The sequence below is a fragment of the Sorex fumeus genome, unplaced genomic scaffold (genome assembly GCF_029834395.1).
Source record: "Sorex fumeus unplaced genomic scaffold, SorFum_2.1 ptg000061l, whole genome shotgun sequence".
Taxonomy (NCBI): Eukaryota; Metazoa; Chordata; class Mammalia; order Eulipotyphla; family Soricidae; genus Sorex; species Sorex fumeus.
The window spans coordinates 26110841-26132557 of NW_026606118.1; the positions used below are offsets into that span (position 1 = coordinate 26110841).

General features: G+C 42.2%; 1 protein-coding gene and 1 non-coding gene across 2 annotated transcripts; one reads left to right on the forward strand and one right to left on the reverse strand.

Annotated features, from left to right (window-relative positions):
• Nucleotides 1-1749: 1749 nt before the first annotated feature.
• CITED2 (Cbp/p300 interacting transactivator with Glu/Asp rich carboxy-terminal domain 2) lies at nucleotides 1750-4360 on the forward strand. The gene is made up of 2 exons (XM_056126189.1): nucleotides 1750-2002; nucleotides 2588-4360. Exon 2 carries the CDS (start codon nucleotides 2596-2598, stop codon nucleotides 3424-3426), a length of 831 nt encoding a protein of 276 aa, XP_055982164.1. The 5' UTR covers nucleotides 1750-2002; nucleotides 2588-2595; the 3' UTR covers nucleotides 3427-4360.
• Nucleotides 4361-19784: 15424 nt separating this feature from the next.
• LOC130034912 (U6 spliceosomal RNA) lies at nucleotides 19785-19890 on the reverse strand. The gene has a single exon (XR_008794208.1). It is a non-coding gene; the product is annotated as a U6 spliceosomal RNA (small nuclear RNA).
• Between the last annotated feature and the right edge of the window lie 1827 nt (nucleotides 19891-21717).

Consider the following 21717-nt stretch of genomic DNA (forward strand, 5'->3'; position numbering starts at 1 on the left):
AGCCTGGAAAAGGGAAGTTTCCTTTTAATGCATCATATATGCACATGCACATATGCCAACACACATCCAGTTTGAGGAAGAAATATAATGATCAGGAGAACTGAGTCTCTCGGGAATTCCTGAAAGGGGAAATGTATCAAAATTTCCAGTCCTCAAAAAATTCGGCCTAAAAAAAGTCTCTAGCGTACGTAGCAGAGGAGAAAGAGAGGGGGGTAGGGAACTTGCTCTTTGCAGCAGGAAGTCTTCACTGCCTATCAAGTTCTGAAAAAACTCTTTTAACACACGTCCTTATTCTAAGCGCCAGACTCGCTTTTACCACATAAAGAGCAATATAAATGCTCGGAGCAGCCACATCTTGGTGTTGGGGAAACAACTCGACTTTCCCACGTGAGAAAGCAAAAAAGCTTCTACTGGGCAGTAGCCCAGACCTGCGTGAGGGGTTTTATTTGCAAGTCAATGAGCCAAATGGACGACCAGGCTAGCTGTGCCGCGTTCTGGGAAGCAAGGTTATTATTATCCCCTATTGCCCCACTGAACAATTTCACTGGAAAGGAAGAGTTCTAGCCTTGTGTGCGCGTACAGTGCCACACGGGACGTGCAGCTACGTGCCCACCTCCAGAACGACTTTATTTACAAAGCGATTACCATGTTATCTATTTGTTTTCCTTTTCCAGCAACAGCAGCCGTACTCAGCCCTCGAATTTCTTAATTACAAACCCGTTCGCTTCTAAATCAACCCCAAACCGTCAGGCTGAGCCCGGAGGGAGGCTGTGCAAGTTTGCACACACCCCCACCTCCCGGATCAAGGGCAACAGCAGAAGCAAGAAACTGTGTATGTGCAAAAAGGTGGATCTGGGGACGAGGATCGCTGAGTTTGTTTACAGAGCAGAGACGCCTCGGTTTGGATGCCAAAGCTACCAAGAGCTGCAAACGCAAACTTAGCAGAAGCACACGTACCCCGGGAGCGGCGAGCGGGCCCGAAAGCGCGGACCGGATTCCCGGGAGCGGAGGCGGGCCCAGCCCGCGAGCGCGCTCGGTCCACCTGCAGCCGCTGCCGCTTCCCCGCCCCCAGCTCCTGTCCTTGAAAGGAGCGGAGGAGAAAATATCTAGATGTGTGTGCGTGCATCAAGACACACGTTATCTACATCGGGTCTAACCTTCTGCCGCTCTAAAAACACAAAGACACACTCCTTGCTCATTGCGCTCTCGGGGAGGGGGCTTATTTGTCGGGCGATTTAAAACCCTACTCGGGCAGCTTAGCAGCCCGGGGAGGCTTTTGCAAAAGCCGAGGAAACTGAAGCGCACTTGGAGGTGGGGGTGGGTGGGCTCTGAGCCGCTTCTCCTTCCCCGTAGAAGGAGCCCTGATCGCGGGGTGGGAGCCGGGTGGGGGACTTGGGGGGGTGGGGATCTGGCCGGAGCGGGGGGCGGGAGGGGGGGCAGTGAGTTCTATTCCAGCTTCTCTCCGGGAGGGGCGCTCCAGGGAGCTGCTGTGTTGGCCCGGGGATTCGAGGAGGGGAGTGGGGGAGAGGAAAAACTCAATCGGGGTTGGGGGTGGGTGGGTGGGTGGGTGGGCAGCGGGGCGGCGCCTGGGCCCGCAGCCTCTGCGCACGTGCCGCTGGCCGCGGGGACGCGGCTCCGGGGGTCCCGGTCCCGGCGCCCCGGCGATCCGGAAACCGGGTTTTCGGCCCTCCCTCCGGGGAGGCTGTCGCTCCGCCTTCCTGAAATCCCTTATATTAACTGTGGCCAAAGCCCTAAGAAACACAGCTCATTGTTGGCAGCTGCCGGGCGGTCTTGCCGAGTTGCGAGGGCAGCGGAGAGGAAATAAAAGGGAAACGACTCCGATCCTGCCCAGCCGGCTGCTGCAGAGATCTCGGCGCCGACTTCGCGACCGTGAGCGCCCTGCAAAGCCAGCCCGGGGGCCCCCTCTGATGTGCTGCTGAGCCGGTCCTGGAGCCGACGATCCCGCCCTCGGTCTTCGGAGCAGAAATCGCCAAGACGGAAGGTAAGCGCGGCGGCGGGCGGGCGGGCGGACGGACGGACGGACGGACGGACGGAGCCGGGCTGGGGCTCCTGCCAGCGCCGGTCCTCCGAGGACTGGGTTTGCCCGGAGGAAGAGCTCCGACGGAGCTGGGGAATAACAACAGGATGTGCAACAACAGGATGAGGAGGGTTGGTTTCATGCCTAAAGTTCGCGGCCGGGCTCCGGGGCACTTCCTTTATTAGGCAGAGCCTGCGGGAGCTGAAGGGGGGTGTGGGCGCGGGTCTCTCCCGCGCCCCCGGCCCTCCCCCGCGCGCGATCGCCGGGCTAGGGGGAGGTGGGGGGGGTTCGTGTTTGTGCAGCGCCCAGCCGGGTTGGCTGCCTGGCAGGTCCGCCGGTGGCGGCGGCGAGCCCGGCTGCACAGCAGCCCCGCTCCTTGGGGTCTTGGAGAGGTGGTGGGTTCGCAGCCGACGTGCGCCCGGGGAGGGGAGACTTGGGGGACGCAGGCGAGCGGACCGGGTTGGGGGGAAGAAAAAAAAAGTGGGGTGCGCCGCCGCGGTGGGCGACACGTGTGGCGCGGGTCTCACCGTCTGCCCCTTTGCCTTGCAGGACTGGAAATGGCAGACCATATGATGGCCATGAACCACGGGCGCTTTCCCGACGGCACCAACGGGCTGCACCACCACCCTGCCCACCGCATGGGCATGGGGCAGTTCCCGAGCCCCCATCACCACCAGCAGCAGCAGCCGCAGCACGCCTTCAACGCCCTGATGGGCGAGCACATACACTACGGCGCGGGCAACATGAATGCCACGAGCGGCATCCGGCACGCCATGGGGCCGGGGACTGTGAACGGAGGGCACCCTCCGAGCGCTCTGGCCCCCGCGGCCAGGTTTAACAACTCCCAGTTCATGGGCCCCCCGGTGGCCAGCCAGGGAGGCTCCCTGCCGGCCAGCATGCAGCTGCAGAAGCTCAACAACCAGTATTTCAACCATCACCCTTACCCCCACAACCACTACATGCCGGATTTGCACCCTGCTGCAGGCCACCAGATGAACGGGACAAACCAGCACTTCCGAGATTGCAACCCCAAGCACAGCGGCGGCAGCAGCACCCCCGGCGGCTCGGGCGGCAGCAGCACCCCGGGCGGCTCGGGCGGCACCTCGGGCGGCGGCGCGGGCAGCAGCAATAGCGGCGGCGGCGGCGGCGGCAGCGGCGGCAGCAACGGCAGCAACATGCCCGCCTCGGTGGCCCACGTCCCTGCTGCAATGCTGCCGCCCAATGTCATAGACACTGATTTCATCGACGAGGAAGTGCTTATGTCCTTAGTGATAGAAATGGGCTTGGACCGCATCAAGGAGCTGCCTGAACTCTGGCTGGGGCAAAACGAGTTTGATTTTATGACGGACTTCGTGTGTAAACAGCAGCCCAGCAGAGTAAGCTGTTGACTCGATCGAAACCCCCCCACCCGGCCCCCACCCCCCCCACCACGGGGAGAAAGAAATCAACACCCCCCCCCACCTCCCACCCCCTTCAACTTCTTCGGTGTGAATTAAAAAAAAAAAACCAACAAAAAAAAACATTCCCTTAGACACAGTATCTCACTTTTCAGATCTTGAAAGGTTTGAGAACTTGGAAACAAAGTAAACTATAAACTTGTACAAATTGGTTTAAAAAAAAAATGCTGCCACTTTTTTTTTTTCCTGTTTTTGTTTCGTTTTTGTAGCCTTGACATTCACCTCCCTTATGTAGTTAAAATATCTAGCTAACTTGGTCTTTTTTGTTGTTTGTTTTTACTCCTTATTTCCTCACTTTCTCCAGTGCTCAACTGTTAGATATTAATCTTGGCAAACTGCTTAATCTTGTGGATTTTGTAGGTGGTTTCAAATGACTGAACTGCATTCAGATTTATGAGTGAAAGGAAAAATTGCATTCGTTGGTTGCATGAACTTTGAAGGGCAGATATTACTGCACAAACTCTGCCATCTCGCTTCATTTTTTAAACTATGCATTGAGTACAGACTAATTTTTAAAATATGCTAAACTGGAAGATTAAACAGATGTGGGCCAAACCTATCTGGATCAGGAAAAGTCATACTGTTCACTTTCAAGTTGGCTATACCCCTCCCCCATATGTACAGACAATAATAGGGTGTGGAATGTCGTCAGTGGCAAACATTTCACAGATTTTTATTTTGTTTCTGTCTTCAACATTTTTGACACTGTGCTAATAGTTATATTCAGTACATGAAAAGATACTACTGTGTTGAAAGCTTTTTAGGAAATTTTGACAGTATTTTTGTACAAAACATTTTTTTGAAAAAATACTTGTTAATTTATTCTATTTTAATTTGCCAATGTCAATAAAAAGTTAAGAAATAACTTGTTTTCTAGAAGTCATTGGGGGCCGGGGAGGGCTCCCTTTGGTGGCGTTTTATTTCTCCTCTCCTTAAGTTGAACACTTTATTGATGAGAGTAAGCATTCCAAAGGATAAATTACAGGACATGAAAACAGGTCATGATGAGCTTAAGCGGAGAGCAGGATTTAACATAATTGGCATAATGCTTCATTGTTATCATTGTAACGTGCCTCTTGGTGTGGTTTAATCAAATGCCGCAAAGTTGTCAAAGAGCATTTTTTTCCTCCCTTAATTGCCATCATGCTCGAGTGTACTCCAGAGTTGGAAAGGGTTGAAGACTCTATATTACTAAAAATGCTCAAGGTTTTTTTCACCAGATGAGAATGGGGAAAATCTCCAGTGGTTTGGGTGATACCTGGTGCAAGTACTTGAACGGAGGTAGATCGGAATAATATACTGGAAGATTGATGAGGTTGACATTAAATATAAATCTACCTTTATCTCTAGTGACGAGTCTTATTTCTCAGCCCAAAGAGAGGCACGCATTTTCCAGTTTAATCTCTGAAATAGCCTGTGACTGGTTTATAGGTCTAAGAGGAAGAGGGCACAGAATTCCACCTTGAGGCTTTCTATTTGGTGCGATAATATTTAAAATTTACTCAGTGTGGTTGACGCAAAGGTCAAATTACAGTCTTCACAAGATGTTCCCTCTTAAGCATGCCCTGTTTCCCCTGAATCCTAGGCTTTTTCTGCTGAAATCTGGGGTGCAAAGGAAAGAAGGATAAGATCATTTTCATTTTACCTAGATGTGTTATCAAGAAGCCAGACTACAGTTAAGGAGGTGTCAAGTTTGGCCTTATATAATCAAGGAAAGCAAAAGTCAGGCTGCCAAAACTCCAGTGCTCACTGTCACTAGCTCAGGAATTTTGTTGTTTTCTAGGCTTCCCTCTGAGAACAACACACCTACATTCAAGAAAGTGTCTAGTCTTTTGGACTTCACCTACATAAGGAATAAGAAGGAGGCTGAGGAGAGCCTCACAAATCATTTTAGCTGCTTGGGTCCTAATCTTAAATCCTCTGTTTCATCATTTTAAACATCAAGAGGAGGAAGAAACAAGTGTTAAATTACAGTGAGTCTGGCAAAAAAGACTGATTCAGAACACCTACACTCTATAATTTGTTTCCAAGGAAGGCCATGTAACATTAAGATGCATACTGCACTGTTTTTTTATATATATATATAGCTCTATAATTGACATTTCCTCATTAAAAATTATGTTCCAAATAAATAATTTCTCTGAAAAAAAAAACACTGAATCATTCAAAACTCTTTTTCACCCCATCTTAAAAGCTTATCCAGATTTCCCACATTAATAGTTAAAGGTGAAGTTTTATTCAGCTAAGACATGTCAATACTAAATCTGCAATCAGCAGTAAATCTTCTTGGCTAAGCATTTTCACAGTAAGTTTTTCTTTCTCTCTTTTTTTCCCAGAGGCTCAAGTGAAAAAATATGTTTGCATACATATTAATACAGCAATTCTGGTGTTTTTTTTTCTTTTTCCACTAGTGGAGTAGGGGAAGCTATTGAAGGCATTGTGAGGGTTTTTTTTTGGGGGGGGGGTGGGTGGGGTGAGAGTTGCATAAAGAAAGCAGCAAAAGAATTGTCCTGCTACCACCCTTCACCATTTATTCTGCCAGGGAATAAGCCACAACACCTGCTCTGTCACTAAATTTCTTCTGCTGTTCTAACGCCGGAACACGTATGTGGAGATGCAGAGCCCAAGGAACTATTATTAGTTCCTGAGCCTGTCTCTGGCAAAACAGAACAGAGGAGCTGGGTTAAAAGCACAATATCTCTTCAGTAAAAGCGCTGTCCCACCCGCCCTTTCTCATTCCTTCGCATGATCTCTATTTCATTAAAACTCTTTCCTGATCAACAATTGAGCAGATTCTATGTGATATCTGCAGGTCTCTCCAGCAGAGAAAAATAACTCCTTGTTTGAACAACCTGATTAATGAAACCTGTACAGTGACCTAGATCACCGAGCTACTGGCAGACATTTGCAAAACCTTTTGTGGTCTTGATTCCTACTAAGTTGCTTATAGCATATGGAGAAATTTGACCTCTGCACCTTGGCTGTTTTTCAAAAAAGTTCTAAGATGGTACAAGAGAGCTTCTGTTCTGTAAGCTTTGCCCACAAATAGACGCTCCATGCTTGATTTTCAAGAAGAGATCAATGATAAGCAGCAGCACATCAGGGTAACCTGTCAGATGAATAAGCACATAATAGTAGGAACTTGTACCTCCGCCTTATGGCCGCTAAAATCCTGGTGGCAGAGTCTTTGCTGGAGCGGATAAAGACATTGCAGCTATGGATGGGTCTTTGAAGAGTAGTTACCTAATCACCACTGTTTATGGGGTGCTAGGCTAGCGCACTAGGACCAGAAGGCTGACGTCTATTGTGAAGTTTATGGTCTCCGTGACTTTTACTACTGTAAACGCCTGGGATAGCTATAAATTGATGTCAACATTAAAGGCCAGATCCTTTAAAGCAAAATATTAATCCACTAATCTATTATGGGTGGCCAGCTTTGAAATATAAACTTCCCAGTCCAGCATATTAGGTGTTTTCGCCCCCTGGTGGAATTTCTTTAGAAGGTCAAAAAGAAAGCTATTTTCTGGGAAGGTTTTTGTTTTATTGTTTGGTTTGGGGTTTTTGCTTTCGTGGGTTTTTTTTTTTCCTTGCCATTTCAGATGATTTCATTTTCTCTCTTGAAACAAACAGCCTGTATTTAAGCAATACAGTTTTGATCAAAGAAGGTTCCAAAAAATTTCCCTTACTTACCAAAGACATGAACCTTTAAGTGTATGTCATTCAGATTTTCCTCAAAATATGCACTGACTTTTCTTTTTAAAGATACAGTGAACACGGCTTTAGAGATAATACTCTGTACCCTCTGTTAGGACTGCTGATTGGGTAGTGGTGCACGTAATAATGCATCTGATAGCACAGGGCTGGAAAAGTGGAGGAAGATGTTCAGGAATGCAGAATGGGATCAACTCCTTTGGAATGTGACCAAGCCACAGGCTCTAATCTTGTGAAAAGGGCCACAGGATGTTTAATAAGAATGAGTATTGCTGTCTAATTTATTCAGTGAAATTTACTTTAAAATAAAGTTGGCACATAACATTGTCTCCAAACAATAAATAAATTTAGAATTCAAGAAATTTAGGACTCAAGCCACGGGCAATTTTCTTTTCTCCAGCAGTATTGTTTGGAGAGCACAAAGGAGGTGTTACTCACAGCTTTAGAGATGGTATTTATCATTTTGGTACAGTACCACTATCATCAGAATCAGGGCATCCAGGCAGGTTAAAGCAAGCGAACAATAGGTAGCACATCAAGTGGCTTAGCAGATGAACCCCTATTATCATGTGTTCTGTTTGTCTTTCCCCCCTAGAATAGAAGGAACAATGGCAATGTCAGAATTTTAATTGCAATGGACTGGCTTAAATTACTTGACCTATTTTTATCCAGCAAGCAGAGAAATGATTCTCTTTTTTCCCCCTTAGTAGCCATACTTATTTAAATTGAAGGAAGAAATTTAAGGCCCTACTTTAGCAAATAAAATACTGTTTGTAGATAGTTTTCATTTGCCTTGTGGTAAATAAGACACTCCTATATATTGAGACATTTTAAGACAACTGAAATGAAGAAGTATTCCTCTGCAGGGAGAGTTAAAATTGGAAGTAAAGCTAAGTAATGGATTAAAAATATTCTGAGCTGCTGAATTTCAATGGCATTTTTTTGGTATTTACAAACATTATCAAAGAAATGCTGAGATGTAGGGGTTTAACAGTGTTCAGGAACTGAATCCATAATCCTTGAGGGGAGAGAAAAAGAATATCAACCAAACCAATCTTTCTCTGAAAGGCTGGATCCTTATCAGTTATTTTAGACACTAAAGTTGTTAGAGGCAGCCTGGGGGATGTTTGGGGGGTGTATTTTGAGAACTTGGCTTGGCTCAACTGAGGCAAGAGAACTAAACCAGCTGACACAAGCAGTGATTATTATTATTTTCTGTCCACATTGTTGATTTTCATTAAGCTGATCTAATCTAGAAGATTAGTGAGGCGGGGCCTGGATGTTGGGTGAGGACAGTGGTTGACAGGATTCTTAGAATTTTCCAGTGGCATTGTCATCAGATCATGCTCCACCCTGCAATTCTTCCCATAGAGTTGGTCCCTGATTTGGGTGACTGAAAAAGGGGATGAGAAATTCTGGCTCAGGAGTCTTTGGTCAGGCAAGGTCACCTTGGTATAGCTCACAGGCAATATGCAAATTAGGAGGCAGTTTTTGAGAAGGTAATCATGCTCGAAGAATCCCAGCCGTCCATTCTTGAAAGCTGGAAGTGAGGCTTGAGTAAAAAGTCATCTGGAGATAGCTGGCTCTTGATGGGATATTGTTTCAGGCATGTTTGGGGAGGCAGGAACGTGTGTGGTGCCATGGCATGTGCTTTCTCTAGGAAGGCCCTGAGTGAGATCTCCAGGACACCCAGTATGGTCAAGGATATGGGACCTGAATATTAGAATCTGTACTCTTTCTGTCTCCTAAAGAATGACATCAAATTTGACCTTGTGATTTCTTGAAGGAACTTGATTGTAAAGCTTCATTTATTTCATTATTGTTATTGTTTGGCTTCATAGCAGTTCATACCTAGGACTTAAATTATTGCAAGGTTGCCTTTGTACTTATTTTGTACTTATTATGTATTATTATGTATTATATTATGTATGTATATATCCCATTGTACTTATTATGGATAACTCTTGAGGGAGGAAAAATGGGGTAAAGACTAATTTATTTTTCTCTCTCCATAGTATTTGGTAGAAAAAGGGGTGATGGAACCATTCAGTGAAAACAAACTAAATTTCTTTACTTCCATGTAATCTAAAATTTATCCCTACATGTTGCTTCAATTTACATCCGAAACCATGTTTTATATCGGTGATTCTCAGCTACAACAGAGATTAGAACAGGGAAGTACAGAATGTGAGAAAGATAAGTAAGAGCTCAACAAAAATATGTTTCATACTATTCTTTATTGGGGAAAATATTGAAGTATGTATTATTACAGCAAAACTAAAATTTAGAAAAACTAAAAAAAATCTTTATTGATGATACATGGGATGTTAAATGATGAGAAACAATGTTTAGATTACTTGAAACCAAACCAGAGAAATTTTACATTTAGCCAATATTATTTACCAAATCCTTTTGCTGATACCAGTTTCCTGTGGCTGAGCAAGTTTTGCTGATCACCTGTTACTTGACCAGCATTGTGGGTGCCACTTTGTTTACACAACTGAACTTAATCCTCATAATAGTCCTACCCAATACAGTGTCACTGGTCTACTTTTTGGTAATAGAATAAATTTTCTAAAATGAAGAAAATTGTTCAAGAATAACGAAGTAGGAAGATAGAGGTTTTCCAGACCTAGCTTCCAAGACCATATTCTTCTTAATATATCCATTATTCCTCTAAACCAAATTATTCTTATTCCTAGCTAACTCTGAGAGGACAACTCAATACATTGGTGGGGGAAGGGGAATCTACATTATGCTTACACAAATTATGAAGTATATTCACCTGGCAATGACACATACATCATCATACAATCACATGTACTTGGGAATTCACACTTCGCTTTGAGATTCACGGGATTTGGGTCTATGCTTTTTCAAATAGTCTAAGGAGTCTCCAAATTTAAGTTTGGTCTCTGACATTGCCAGAGTAACCTTGGTGGTAAACATACTTAATCCCCTCATAATACCTTCATCTGGTTAAAGCTTGAGTCAAATGAAAGAATACCAGTGATTTAAATTGGTATTCTTTACCCATGTTAAGTGACTTGCACATTGCTGGTAAGCTAATGTTTTTTTCTTTTTTCAGATATTGAGCCAATACCTTAGTTTTGTGTTTTTTATAACCTGTTAAATGAGTACAAATAACCACCTTATGATCTGACGCAGTGCTTAGAAGTAATTATGATTTCACTTTAATTATAGGATTCAGACTGGTTTCTGAGTTTTCAGACATGAGAGCAATATGCATCTTAGAAAAAAGAAATATAATATTTAATTAACTGGACATCCATAATCTTGATCTTGGTGTAGGGATAAACCCATTTCTACCTTTCTCCTACCCAATGGACAACTATTCTTTTCATAGTTAGAGTAGAAAGACTAGTAGAACAGGAGTGAAAAAGAACATTGGTTGAAGTCTTTGCAACCAAATAGCTTGGTAATTTAATCATCTCTGGCTCAAGTTTCTTCATCAGTAAAACGAAGTTGTATGTTTAATTAATACATTCTGTACTGAAATTCTCGTGAAGGAAACACAAACTCATTCCTATCAACTTTCTTTCTCTGGAAAAATTCGTTCACAATATTTACATTATTTCTAGCCATTCCCTTCCCAAGATTACTCTGATCCTGGGAGCTATGACTAAATATGTATCATAGACCTAAACTGGTTGTATGAACTCTCCAAGGATGTAAATAATCTGAAAATGTTCCCTCTTACTGCCATAGAGACCACTAGCTTTGACTACAGAGATCTAAGAAAATACCAAAAAAAGAGAAAATCTACCATCAACAAAATATTTCTGAAACACGCTATTTATAAAATTATAGGTGACTTTGTAAGAGTATTTGCTGATGGTTTCATGTTACACATGGAAAATCATTAGACCAACTCTTCGTTTCAGTCTGTGTTCTATTTTTTATTTATCAATTTCTTTTTTCCAACTTTGTAAATATCATATGCTAGTTCTCTTTCCTTCAAAAATTGTCTTTGGATATCAATTATTATCATTGGTATCACTATTACTGTTTTACAAAGAGACAATCCAACATCTAATGATGAAAATGAAATAACCTTGTAGCTATTTATCACAATACCCTGGGAATTGAATGCTTTAAAGCTGGTAGGAGGTGCACATCTTGGCTCATTTATTTCCCTTTCTCAAGTTCCCACTGCACACAGCCTCAGTTTGCTTAAACCACCACGTTCTTCTAACGTGGAATCAATGACTTAGATGATGAACTGATGAGTCCAAAAATGTGTATAACGATCCAAAACATAATTTTTGATCGACATCTAAAAATAACACAGCAACAAAAATCACGATAAAATAGCATAGTAAAATATTCGTTTCTTTACTTCTTGGCCACTAGGTGTCGCTAAAGGTCTGTTCAGTTGCTATCCATACTTTGTCTACATAGATGAGGAGGGTCACATGCCTAACCAACTAGCCCACCCCTGCTAACCCTCTTTGACTTTATGAAAACCCAGTTTCTGTGAGACTTACTCTAGTCCTTAAAGATAAGATGAACAAATGCCAAAGTACCCTGTCTGGCACTTTTACTGGCTACACTCTAATACAAATACAACTGACAACAAAAGGAATTTTTGAACAACTCCCCCACCTTCCCCACTTTTTAAAAAATGTTTAAAAAAATTTTTTTTTTAATTTTTATTAGTGAAATACCATGAGGTACAGTTGTAGACTTACAAATTTTTGTGCTTGGGTTTCGGTTATACAATGATCCAGTACCCATTCCTCCACCAGTGCCCATTCTCCATCATTTACATTTTTTTTTAAATTTTTGGTAGTGAAACACTTTTTATTCCTTTCCCTTTGTGAAATGTTTTTCACCTTGCTGTCTATGCAACAAGGTACCAAGGTCTCCATTTTCTGCCCTGCCAGAGACTATTTATATCTTAAGAGAGAACAAAGCACTTTTGGTTTGGTGGCCACACCCGATAATGCTCAGGGATTACTCCTGACTCAGAAATTACTCCTGGTGGTGCTTGGGGTACCATATGGGATACTGGTACTTGGGAGCTGTTCATCAACATGGATCATTTTTGAGCAAGGCACAAGGCAGGTGACCACTGTACTATCTCTCCCACCCTTAAGGAGTGAGTTTTGAGTAGGAGGATTTCATGTATCAGTCAAAGACATTGGAAGATTGCCAGGAGTATCTCTAACTTTCCATGACTCATAAATAACTCCTCTGCCCCACCCCCACCTCAAAGCACTCCAGTTTAATGTCACATACCCTCTGCTCTTACCTTAAAGATTGGTGTTCGAGCGTGAACCAATTCTGTCAAGATTGAAATTAGGATATTGATACTATTTAAGGTATAGTATCAATTTAGGATTAAGGTTATTGACATTATTTAGATCTCAAAACTTGATCTCTAACCCCTAACTCCTCAAAATACTAGGCTTACACACACACACACACACACACACACACATACACACACACACACTCTGATTTCTTATAAACATATACGCATGTACAAAATAATTTTTTTTTATCTTTCTCCAACCCCATGTTGCCATGTCTGATTTATGAAACTACCATTTATCTAGCCTCTTAAGTGAAAAATCTAGAAATTTTCTATGTTTCTTCCTTCTTATTTTCCACCAGCCCACCAATACAATTGGCAGATACATCTTATATGTTATTCACCTTTGCTGGCCCTCTGCCTAAACTGTGTCATCCTTCCTGAATCTCCCTTAGATCTGTGTTGGAACCTGACTTTTCATAGACCAAGCTAATTAAAATGGAAAGTCTTCCTCTGCTGTCCCCATGGAGCTCCCTGTCCCTTTAATTCTGGACAATTTTTCTATGTAAAGTAAACAGTCATGGTTATTTTCAAATCATGGTCATTTTCAAATGTATAGTTGTAGAACTCAAACTATTTAAAAGTAGACCTAGACCTATATCTACGACTCTTTCCAGCATCTCCCAAGTTACTTCCAAAGCAGTATCAAGAAATATCACTCAGGGGCTAGAGCAACAGCACAGCAGGTAGGGCGTTTGCCTTGCACGCGGCCAGCCTGGGTTCGATTCCCAGCATCCCATATGGTTCCCTGAGCATTGCCAGGGGTAATTCCTGAGTGCAGAGCCAGGAGTAATCCCTGTGCATTTCTGGGTATGACTCAAAAAGAGCAAGATATATATAGCAAGATATGTATCTTGCTTTTTGGGTCATACCCAGAAATGTATATATATATACATATATATATCCTTTTGCTTTCTTGGGGACAGTTGTCCTTAGAATCCTGCATTTTAACTCTCTAGGGTCTGCCAGGCTGTAAGGAGTCAGCCACTTGGAAAGGACCTTTGTAGTTTCTTCCACTTACTATCATCTGAGGCTCCCTTTGATAGTAACAAGCTCCAAGATAAGGGACAATGTCTCCATTTGTTGAGTTGCTTTTAGCTATTGAGTCTTCCAAGATGAGGCCCAAGCTTTTATTCTCCTGGTGGTCTTTCTTAATTTCTGTCTGGCGGGATCTATGAGCTTCATAAAATGAAAACTTTAAGGATGATTGATAAATAGCTATAAACATTGAATGGCATACATCATTATTTCTCACAATATATATTTGACTCCTGGTTATTATCTTCGATTTAGTCTATAAGTTCCTACTTTGTTCATTGTACCCAAAAGAATACTGATACTTGGGAGCAGTTCATCAAATATTTGTTGAATGAATCAATGAGTGATGAATTGATTTCACCATTAATATATCAGTCTGCTCCTCACTGTATGCCTCCTTTGGTCTAATCAGAAACTATACCTTATTTAGACTGTAACATCTTCCTATATGCTGCTCCAGTTTTATTTCTTACTATGCATATTTCACACATTAGGAAGAGTTCATTCAAAATAATGCTGCTTTTTATTGCTTAGGCCAATAAGTGGGTAATCTAGACAGTTATGTTTATAGCATCATGACCCTCTGTCCCAATTATAGGACAGAGAGGACCATGGACAAGTCAGGAGTTGGGAATGAAGATTAGCACATGTGCTGTCTAGGAAAATTCCAACAAAGACCCCAAAACTACAGTCAGTCACAGATTAAACTATAACTCTTTCTGGAAAGATAGCACAACGGGTAGGGTGCTTGCCTTGCACGTAGTCAACTCGGGTTCAATTCCCAGCATCCCATATGGTCCCCCGAGCACCGCCAGGAGTGATTCCTGAGTGCAGAGCCGGAAGTAACCCCTGTGTACCACTGGGTATGAGCCAAAGCAAAAAAACAAACAGAAGCAACAACAACAACAACAAACCAACTATAACTCTGTAGGGCAGAACCTCAGATACCCTCTAGGAAGCCTATAATTATGCTAAAGAGCAAGGAAACTAGCTCTCAGAAGACAAAAAAAATGGTCAGAATTAAACAGTATGAAGAGACCATAGGATCCCAAATGCAGATGGAGAAAGAATATTTATTTGTCCTTGACAATTTCCTGGTTTTTCAGTCCAGTATCTCTCCATCCCAGTTGTACATTGATTCTAGGAGATGTCATCAGGTATTTTTTTCTTTTTCTTTGACCTGGGGTAATTTTGATGGGAAAACCTATCTCACTACTCTCTGCTGCCGTACAATTTGTGCCTTTTGCCAGAAAGTCCTCCTCATCTTCATCCCCCTGTGACAGGCATTTCAAATTCCATCTTGAACACCTTCTCTGACAAACCCTTCTTTATGCCCCGCTATACTGTATGTGCCCGTCATACAACAGAGATAGCCCTATTTGCATGAATCACACATTACAATTATTTAGTGAGAAGCTTCTCTCTGCTACTTTTCGATTTTATCTAAGAAATTTGCAGTCAAAGTAATAGAAAGCCTGACTCTGCCTTAAACCGTAAGATGTATTATTTATCTAGTATCAACAGAAGAGAAGTTTCTGAGGCTCTTTTAATCACTGATTCGCTGATCGATTGGGATTTGGATTCTTCTGTCCCTCCTGAGCTGTCCTCCGTGTTTGCCTTCTCGTGACAGGCAACATTAACATAGCTCAAATGACACATACATCCAACCACATACAAAAGAAACTGACCTTTGGAACTGGCTTTACACAGAGAGATGGAATTTCACTGTTGACTTTATCACCTGAGAGTGGAGTAGATATTGAACTTAAGGAGGCCGAAGTTAGTACAGTGGGCAGGGTACTTGGCTTACACGAGGTGGACCCAGGCTTTATCTCCATAACTCCCAGGTTTGTCCCTTATATGTCTTCTGAGTCCCCTAGATGTGACTCCTAAGCACAAAGCTAGGAGTAATCCCTGAGCACTGCCTGGTAGGCCCAAACAACAACAATAAATTAGATATTGCATCTATAACTCCATTATTAGAACAATTAAAAGCCAGAATCTCTGAAATTTTTACTTTGTTATAGTTTTTGCTAAAATCAGAGAATATTAAAAATGTTTTTAGTATTTTCAAATTAGTTTTCACATACTATAATTAAGATGTTAGCTAACAAAATTATATTATAAATCACTCAAGGAAGGTTTCTTTGATAAAGCTGAAATGTTTTCTAAATAGTATCATTTTTAACATAAATATTCTCTCAAAAAACATTAAAAAATTATATGGTCACTGTCTTTATTTATAGTCCATCAAAATTCTCCTTTGTTAATATGATTAATAAACAATTTCTCTGAACCAAAAAAGTCATGTGCAGGTTGACAGGTGATTCATCTCAGTGCAAAATGAATAGAACCTGATATTAATGGACAAATTACTGATTGCTATAGGGTTTATTTCCATGATAAAAAGCACTAGTTCATATGCCAAAGTCAAAAAAGAGCACAAAATGAGTCTGGTAAGATAGAAAGAGGGGAATATGAGAAATTTATGACTTTTTTTCCCTAGTCATTCATTCCTACTCTAATCTTTCACAAAATGTCCCTTTTTTTCACTCTCATCAAGTATCCACTGGTGAATTTTCATTATCTTACTTGACCATAGAAATTGTTCTGGCTGCTTCAATAGGACCACTTGACCAATTCCTTCTGACCTGGTCAGTCCTAAACCTAAATCACTAACTTTCCTACGGGCAGGGATGGGGGAGGGGTTAACATAAGAATAGGAAGGTCAAGTTTTAACCCTTCCTTCCTTGGTAATAAAACAATGAAGCTGGAAAACACTATTAGCTGAATTTTCAGTTATGGGGAATTGGTGAGAACAGAGAAACTACCGAGATGAGCAATGACAGTGAAATCATCTGCTATCTACTCCCAGAGGCCTCGTTGCAATTTTTCCTTTCCTGAAATTTGGTTACATGAGACCATAAAGTTTCCTGTTCCTGAACTAATTTGAATTGGGTTCAATCACATGAAACAAAATTATCCTGACTAATATGTAGCAATACTAACACAAATTTCATCTTCATTGGGTTTTTTTTCCCCCTCCCAATGTTTCACTGATATGTATGTTTGCAGTCATTTCTATTTTATACCTACACTAGGGAGTGATTTTAAAATGTTCTTTTCCATAAACGATATGAGGTATATATGAAGTACCAGTATTAAAACTCACTTTTTCTCTTGCTTGGGTAAAGCTTCTAGCATTCTCTTGCACCATATTACAATGAGCAATGGAGATTGTGATACGCTGCCCAGATTTCCCCCTCAGGACTGAAGAACTTATTTTCTCCGTTTCTGGGAATCCTGCCAGCAGTCAGCCCGCAGCTGACAACCCTCTTTCAGAACTGCCTCCTCACCTTGTCCAAGGTCACATCACTTTCTTGAGGCAATCTGCCTGCAGTAGCCGGTCAATGGCTGGATAAAGGCCTACTCCGTTTGCCCAAGCCGAGCCAACTCTGAAAGGTCATCGGAGATTTGGTGAACTGTAATTGTATTGAGGTTTCTAGGCAGAACATCTTTTTATTTCACTGCAACCTACTTGCTTCCCTTCATCCCCCCAGAAGGAAACTGCATCCCACAGCGTTTCCTGCTCCATGGCCATCAACTCTCAGCATGCTAATCTCCCTCTCAGAGGCCATCCCTGAGAAACCCAAACTGCACCACACATTTAAATTTTATTAATGAACCGTGATTTACAAACTTAAATGAGAGTTGCATTTTAGACATAAAATGTTCTATCTATCACCAATAATGCCACCAATGTCAACTTCCCTCCACCAGTGTTCCCAGGTTCCCACCCCTCAGCCTTCCACTTTGACAGGCACATTTTAAGTTTTGGTTGTTGTAGTGTGAGTCTCATGTTCTCAGTGTTATTGACTTTGTGGTTTGGAAGCATAGCTATTCCACTCCTCTACACCACCAATGTACTAAAGGTTTTGAACCTCTGCATCCAAAACTCTATCCCGTTAGTTCCTGTCTACTTTCTTTCCTACTTTCCCCCTCAATTTGTTTTCTTCTCTGTCCTCTCCTATCTATCCTCTGGGTCATGGGTGACTAGGCATCCCCCACTCTCCCCATTTACTACATTGCATTCCCTCATCCAGCTTTTCTATAACTACAGAAAAGTGAGATCATTCTGTGTTTGTACTTCTCTGGCTTACTTCACTTAATATAATGATATCTTCCAGTTGCATCCAAGTTGCAGTGAATTGCATGATTTCTTCATTCCTTGCAGTTGCATCGTATTCCAATGACTATACCACACATTTTTTCCTTTAAAATATCACCAAATGAGAGGAGTCTGGAAATAATTAGTGATCAACACACCTGCGTTGGAAGCATGAAGCTACAAGATTGATGCCCTGTGCTACTCATATGCCTCAAGTGTGATACAGGCAATGCTGGTCTATGCTACCTGGGATTTCTAGCACTGTAAACAAGTCATAGCTGCACTGCCAGCCCCACAACTAAAGTGCAACATTTAGTGGGCACAATAACCACAATGAAAGGAGTATGATTCCTGGCAAGCAGGTTGGCTGAGGGTACAGGCACTGGAAGTTGGTGCAACCTCCCTAAGCATCACAGCAAAATGTTGTAGTGTGAGCACTACAACCAAGAATGTATGGTACCGGATCACCACAGCAGTGTCATCAAGAGAGGTGAAAGCAGGATAGGGGAGAAGATGAAAGTAAAAGTATGAAGCCATCAGGTATTATGTGACCCTTTAAGAAAAATCCAATAATTATTTCATGGTTTCTGAAGTTTTCCTAGCATTCTGCTAAGCATTCTAGAGAACAGAATAAAAATTGGAAGTTGGTCTCCTGCCTTTGATGTCTCATTGGCGATGTACAACTTGAAGATTCATCTTTATATCATTCTGAAGTGTGTTCAAATAAAGAAAATAAAAGGGATCCAAAATTGACACATAAATATTAAAAATGAAAGAGTGAATAAATAAAAATGATAAAGGTGAGATGTAGCACGTCATAAAATGTGTTTGAGGTCAAACTATAGTTACCATCACTGCCTTCCTTTTATGAATCCATTTTACCACCTTCTCATTTTCCCAACAAAAAAGAGAAAAATCAACCAAAACAAATACTCAAGATTTTGTTTATTTAGATTCACCCTCCTTTGAATTTGAACAGTCCTTGTGGGGAAAACCAGTTATTTTGCCCCAGGTGACAGTATCTGTTCTCTCATACAATCTCTGATATAGAAGATCAACCACATTTCTACCTCACAAGTAATCTATGGAGAAGTAGAACTACTCTATGGCCAGTAATGTTCATGCCAACATTTGAAGTATCTTTCACCACCATAGTACATGGTGATCCATAGCACATACTATAATTTAATGATAATACAGAATAGTATAGTTTATGTACCTTATGAACCTTACTTGAGTATCACTTCATTCTGGGAGGAATAAAGAGTAAATATCAACATATATCCTTGTGCTGATAGAAAATTGAGTTCCAGAAAACCTATATATTTGGTTGGAATTAAAATGAAGTATTTTTTTATGGCATTTCAACCCTATAAACTCAGATTTTCCATAGGCTATTCATGGGGTCCTATCTCTTAAAATTCCTGATAGAGAGCTATGGTCTATGGAGGCCTTAGAGAACTAATATTTTTAGCTCTTATAGAACAATAAATTTTAGACTCAAAAGTCAGTCAAGCTTAATCCAGTAAAATTTCATTATGGCATGCAATACTCAGAAATAATACATTTGAATACATCTGGCATTAGAAAAGTTTGCTTAATTAAATTCATATTTGAAAATGTAAATATTTGTATTTCTTTATAAATATCTTTACTATCTAGGATATTTATTTTCAATTATTCAATTCTCCAGGAACTTTTGTTTAAAAACTAGAAAATTGGCTTCCAGAAACCTTTTCCTTTTCTACCCAGCTATACATCAGAAAATTCCATTTTCTTAAAAAATTTAATTAGTGAAACACCATGAGGTACAGTTGAAGACTTACAAATTTTGGTGCTTCGGTATCAGTTATACAATGATCGAGTACCCATCCCTCCACCAGTGCCCATTCTCCACCACCACTAATACCAGTATCCCTCCCAACCCCATTCTCCCCATCCCACCCCGCCTCTGTGGCAGGGCATTCCCTCTTGTTCTCTCTCTCCTTTTGGGTACTGTGGTTTGCAAAAGAGGCATTGAGTGGCTATCATGTTAAAAATATGGAACACTTCACGAATTTGTGTGTCATCCTTGCACAGGGGCCATGCTAATCTTTTCTGTATCATTCCAATTTTAGTATGTGTACTGCCGAAATCTGACATGTAAAGAAGGTTTGTCAGTAAAGAAGCGAACAGTACCTGGCCCAGACAAGGTCAGAGCCAAACACCTGAAGAATCTGCCATCAGTACTCATCAATAAACTGGCTCGGCTCTTCACACACTACCCATCTGAATGCAAGTTTCTGTCCCAGTGGAAAACCAGCAGGACTGTATTACTGTACAAGAAGGGAGACATCCACAACATTGGCAACTCTCGCCCAATCTGCCTGTTGTCTGTCATCTACAAGCTGTTCACTTGAGTCATCCTGAATAGGATGGGCAGAACACTAGATGAAGGACAACCATGCGAGCAAGCCAGGTTCCGCAAAGGATTTAGCACGATGGACCATATCCACATGATAACCAAACTCACCGAGGTTTCTCAGGAGTTCAAGATACCGCTCTGTCTAATGTTCATTGATTTAAAGAAGGCTTTTGATTCTGTTGAAAAAGAAGCAGTCATTGAAGCCCTAGCCAAACAGGGCATTCAAACTCAATACATCAGGATCCTCCATGAACTGCTCTCTCTACCAGGCTCTCACCATTCTACAGGGAAGTGATCATTGACATCAAGAGAGGGGTTCGGCAGGGTGATACCATTTCACCGTAACTCTTCAGTGCCACTGTCGAGAACATCATGCGATGAAGGGAATGGGAAGGAATGGGAGTGAAGATAGACGGTCAGCAACTATACCACCTCCGCTTTGCTGATGACATCATTCTAAAGACACCAAACATTAGCCAAGTGGCACAAATGCTGGCTGACTTCGGCCATGAGTGTGGAAAGGTCTGACTCCAGCTGAATCTCACAAAGACAATGTTTATGAAAAACAGTCTCGTTCCTGACGTTCCATTCACTCTCAACAGAACGACCATCTCTGAATGCAACAGCTATGTGTACCTAGGTCGAGAAATCAACATGACAAATGACCTGGCACCCGAGCTGCGCAGGAGGAAGAGAGCAGCTTGGAAGGCCTTCAAGAACGTCGAAGAAATAGCTAAGAGGACAAAGAACCTCCGGCTCTGGGCACATCTCTTCGATTCCACTGTTCTTCCTGCATTAACATACGCCTCAGAGACCTGGGTCCTACACAAACAGGATGAGAACACTATTCAGGTCTCCCAAAGAGGAATTGAAAGAGCTATGCTTGGAGTATCACGTTTCACTCAAATGAGAGAAAGAATTGGGAGTTCCGACCTCCGTCAATGGTCAAGAATCAGGGATGCTGTCTCATTTGCCAAGGCGGCGAAAATCAAATGGGCTGGACACATAATGAGATTTGGAGATAACCGCTGGACTAGAGCCATTATGAACTGGATTCCATGGGACATCAAAGGCTCTTGTGACCGCCCACCTACGAGATGGTCAGACTTCTTCGTCAAGACCCTGAATGATGGTTTGAGGCTCTTCGTGTTCCTAGAACTAGCAGATGCCATTGGGCTACCCTAGCACGCAGCAGAGATGAATGGAGATGTTACTGGCACCCGCTCGAGCAAATTGATGATTAATCGGGATGTCAAGTGATCAAGTGATCAAGTACTGCTGAAGCGAGCACAGAAAATTCCATTTTTAACTGAAGTTCACTTATTTTGGAAGATCCTACCGTCATGTCCCTCATGGGACAGGAGTGGGAGCAGAGGTGAAAATTGATTGGGAAAGGAATGGCGCTGCCAACTCCCGCCATACACCTTCAATTCAAATCAGCTTGCTACTTCTTCCACACGTCTCCATCTGCACTTGGCAAACTATCAGTTTGCTTTCTCTTCCCTTTCCTCATGAATTGAGGTCATTGCCAGTACAGTCATTATGCTTTAAGGATTTCTCTCT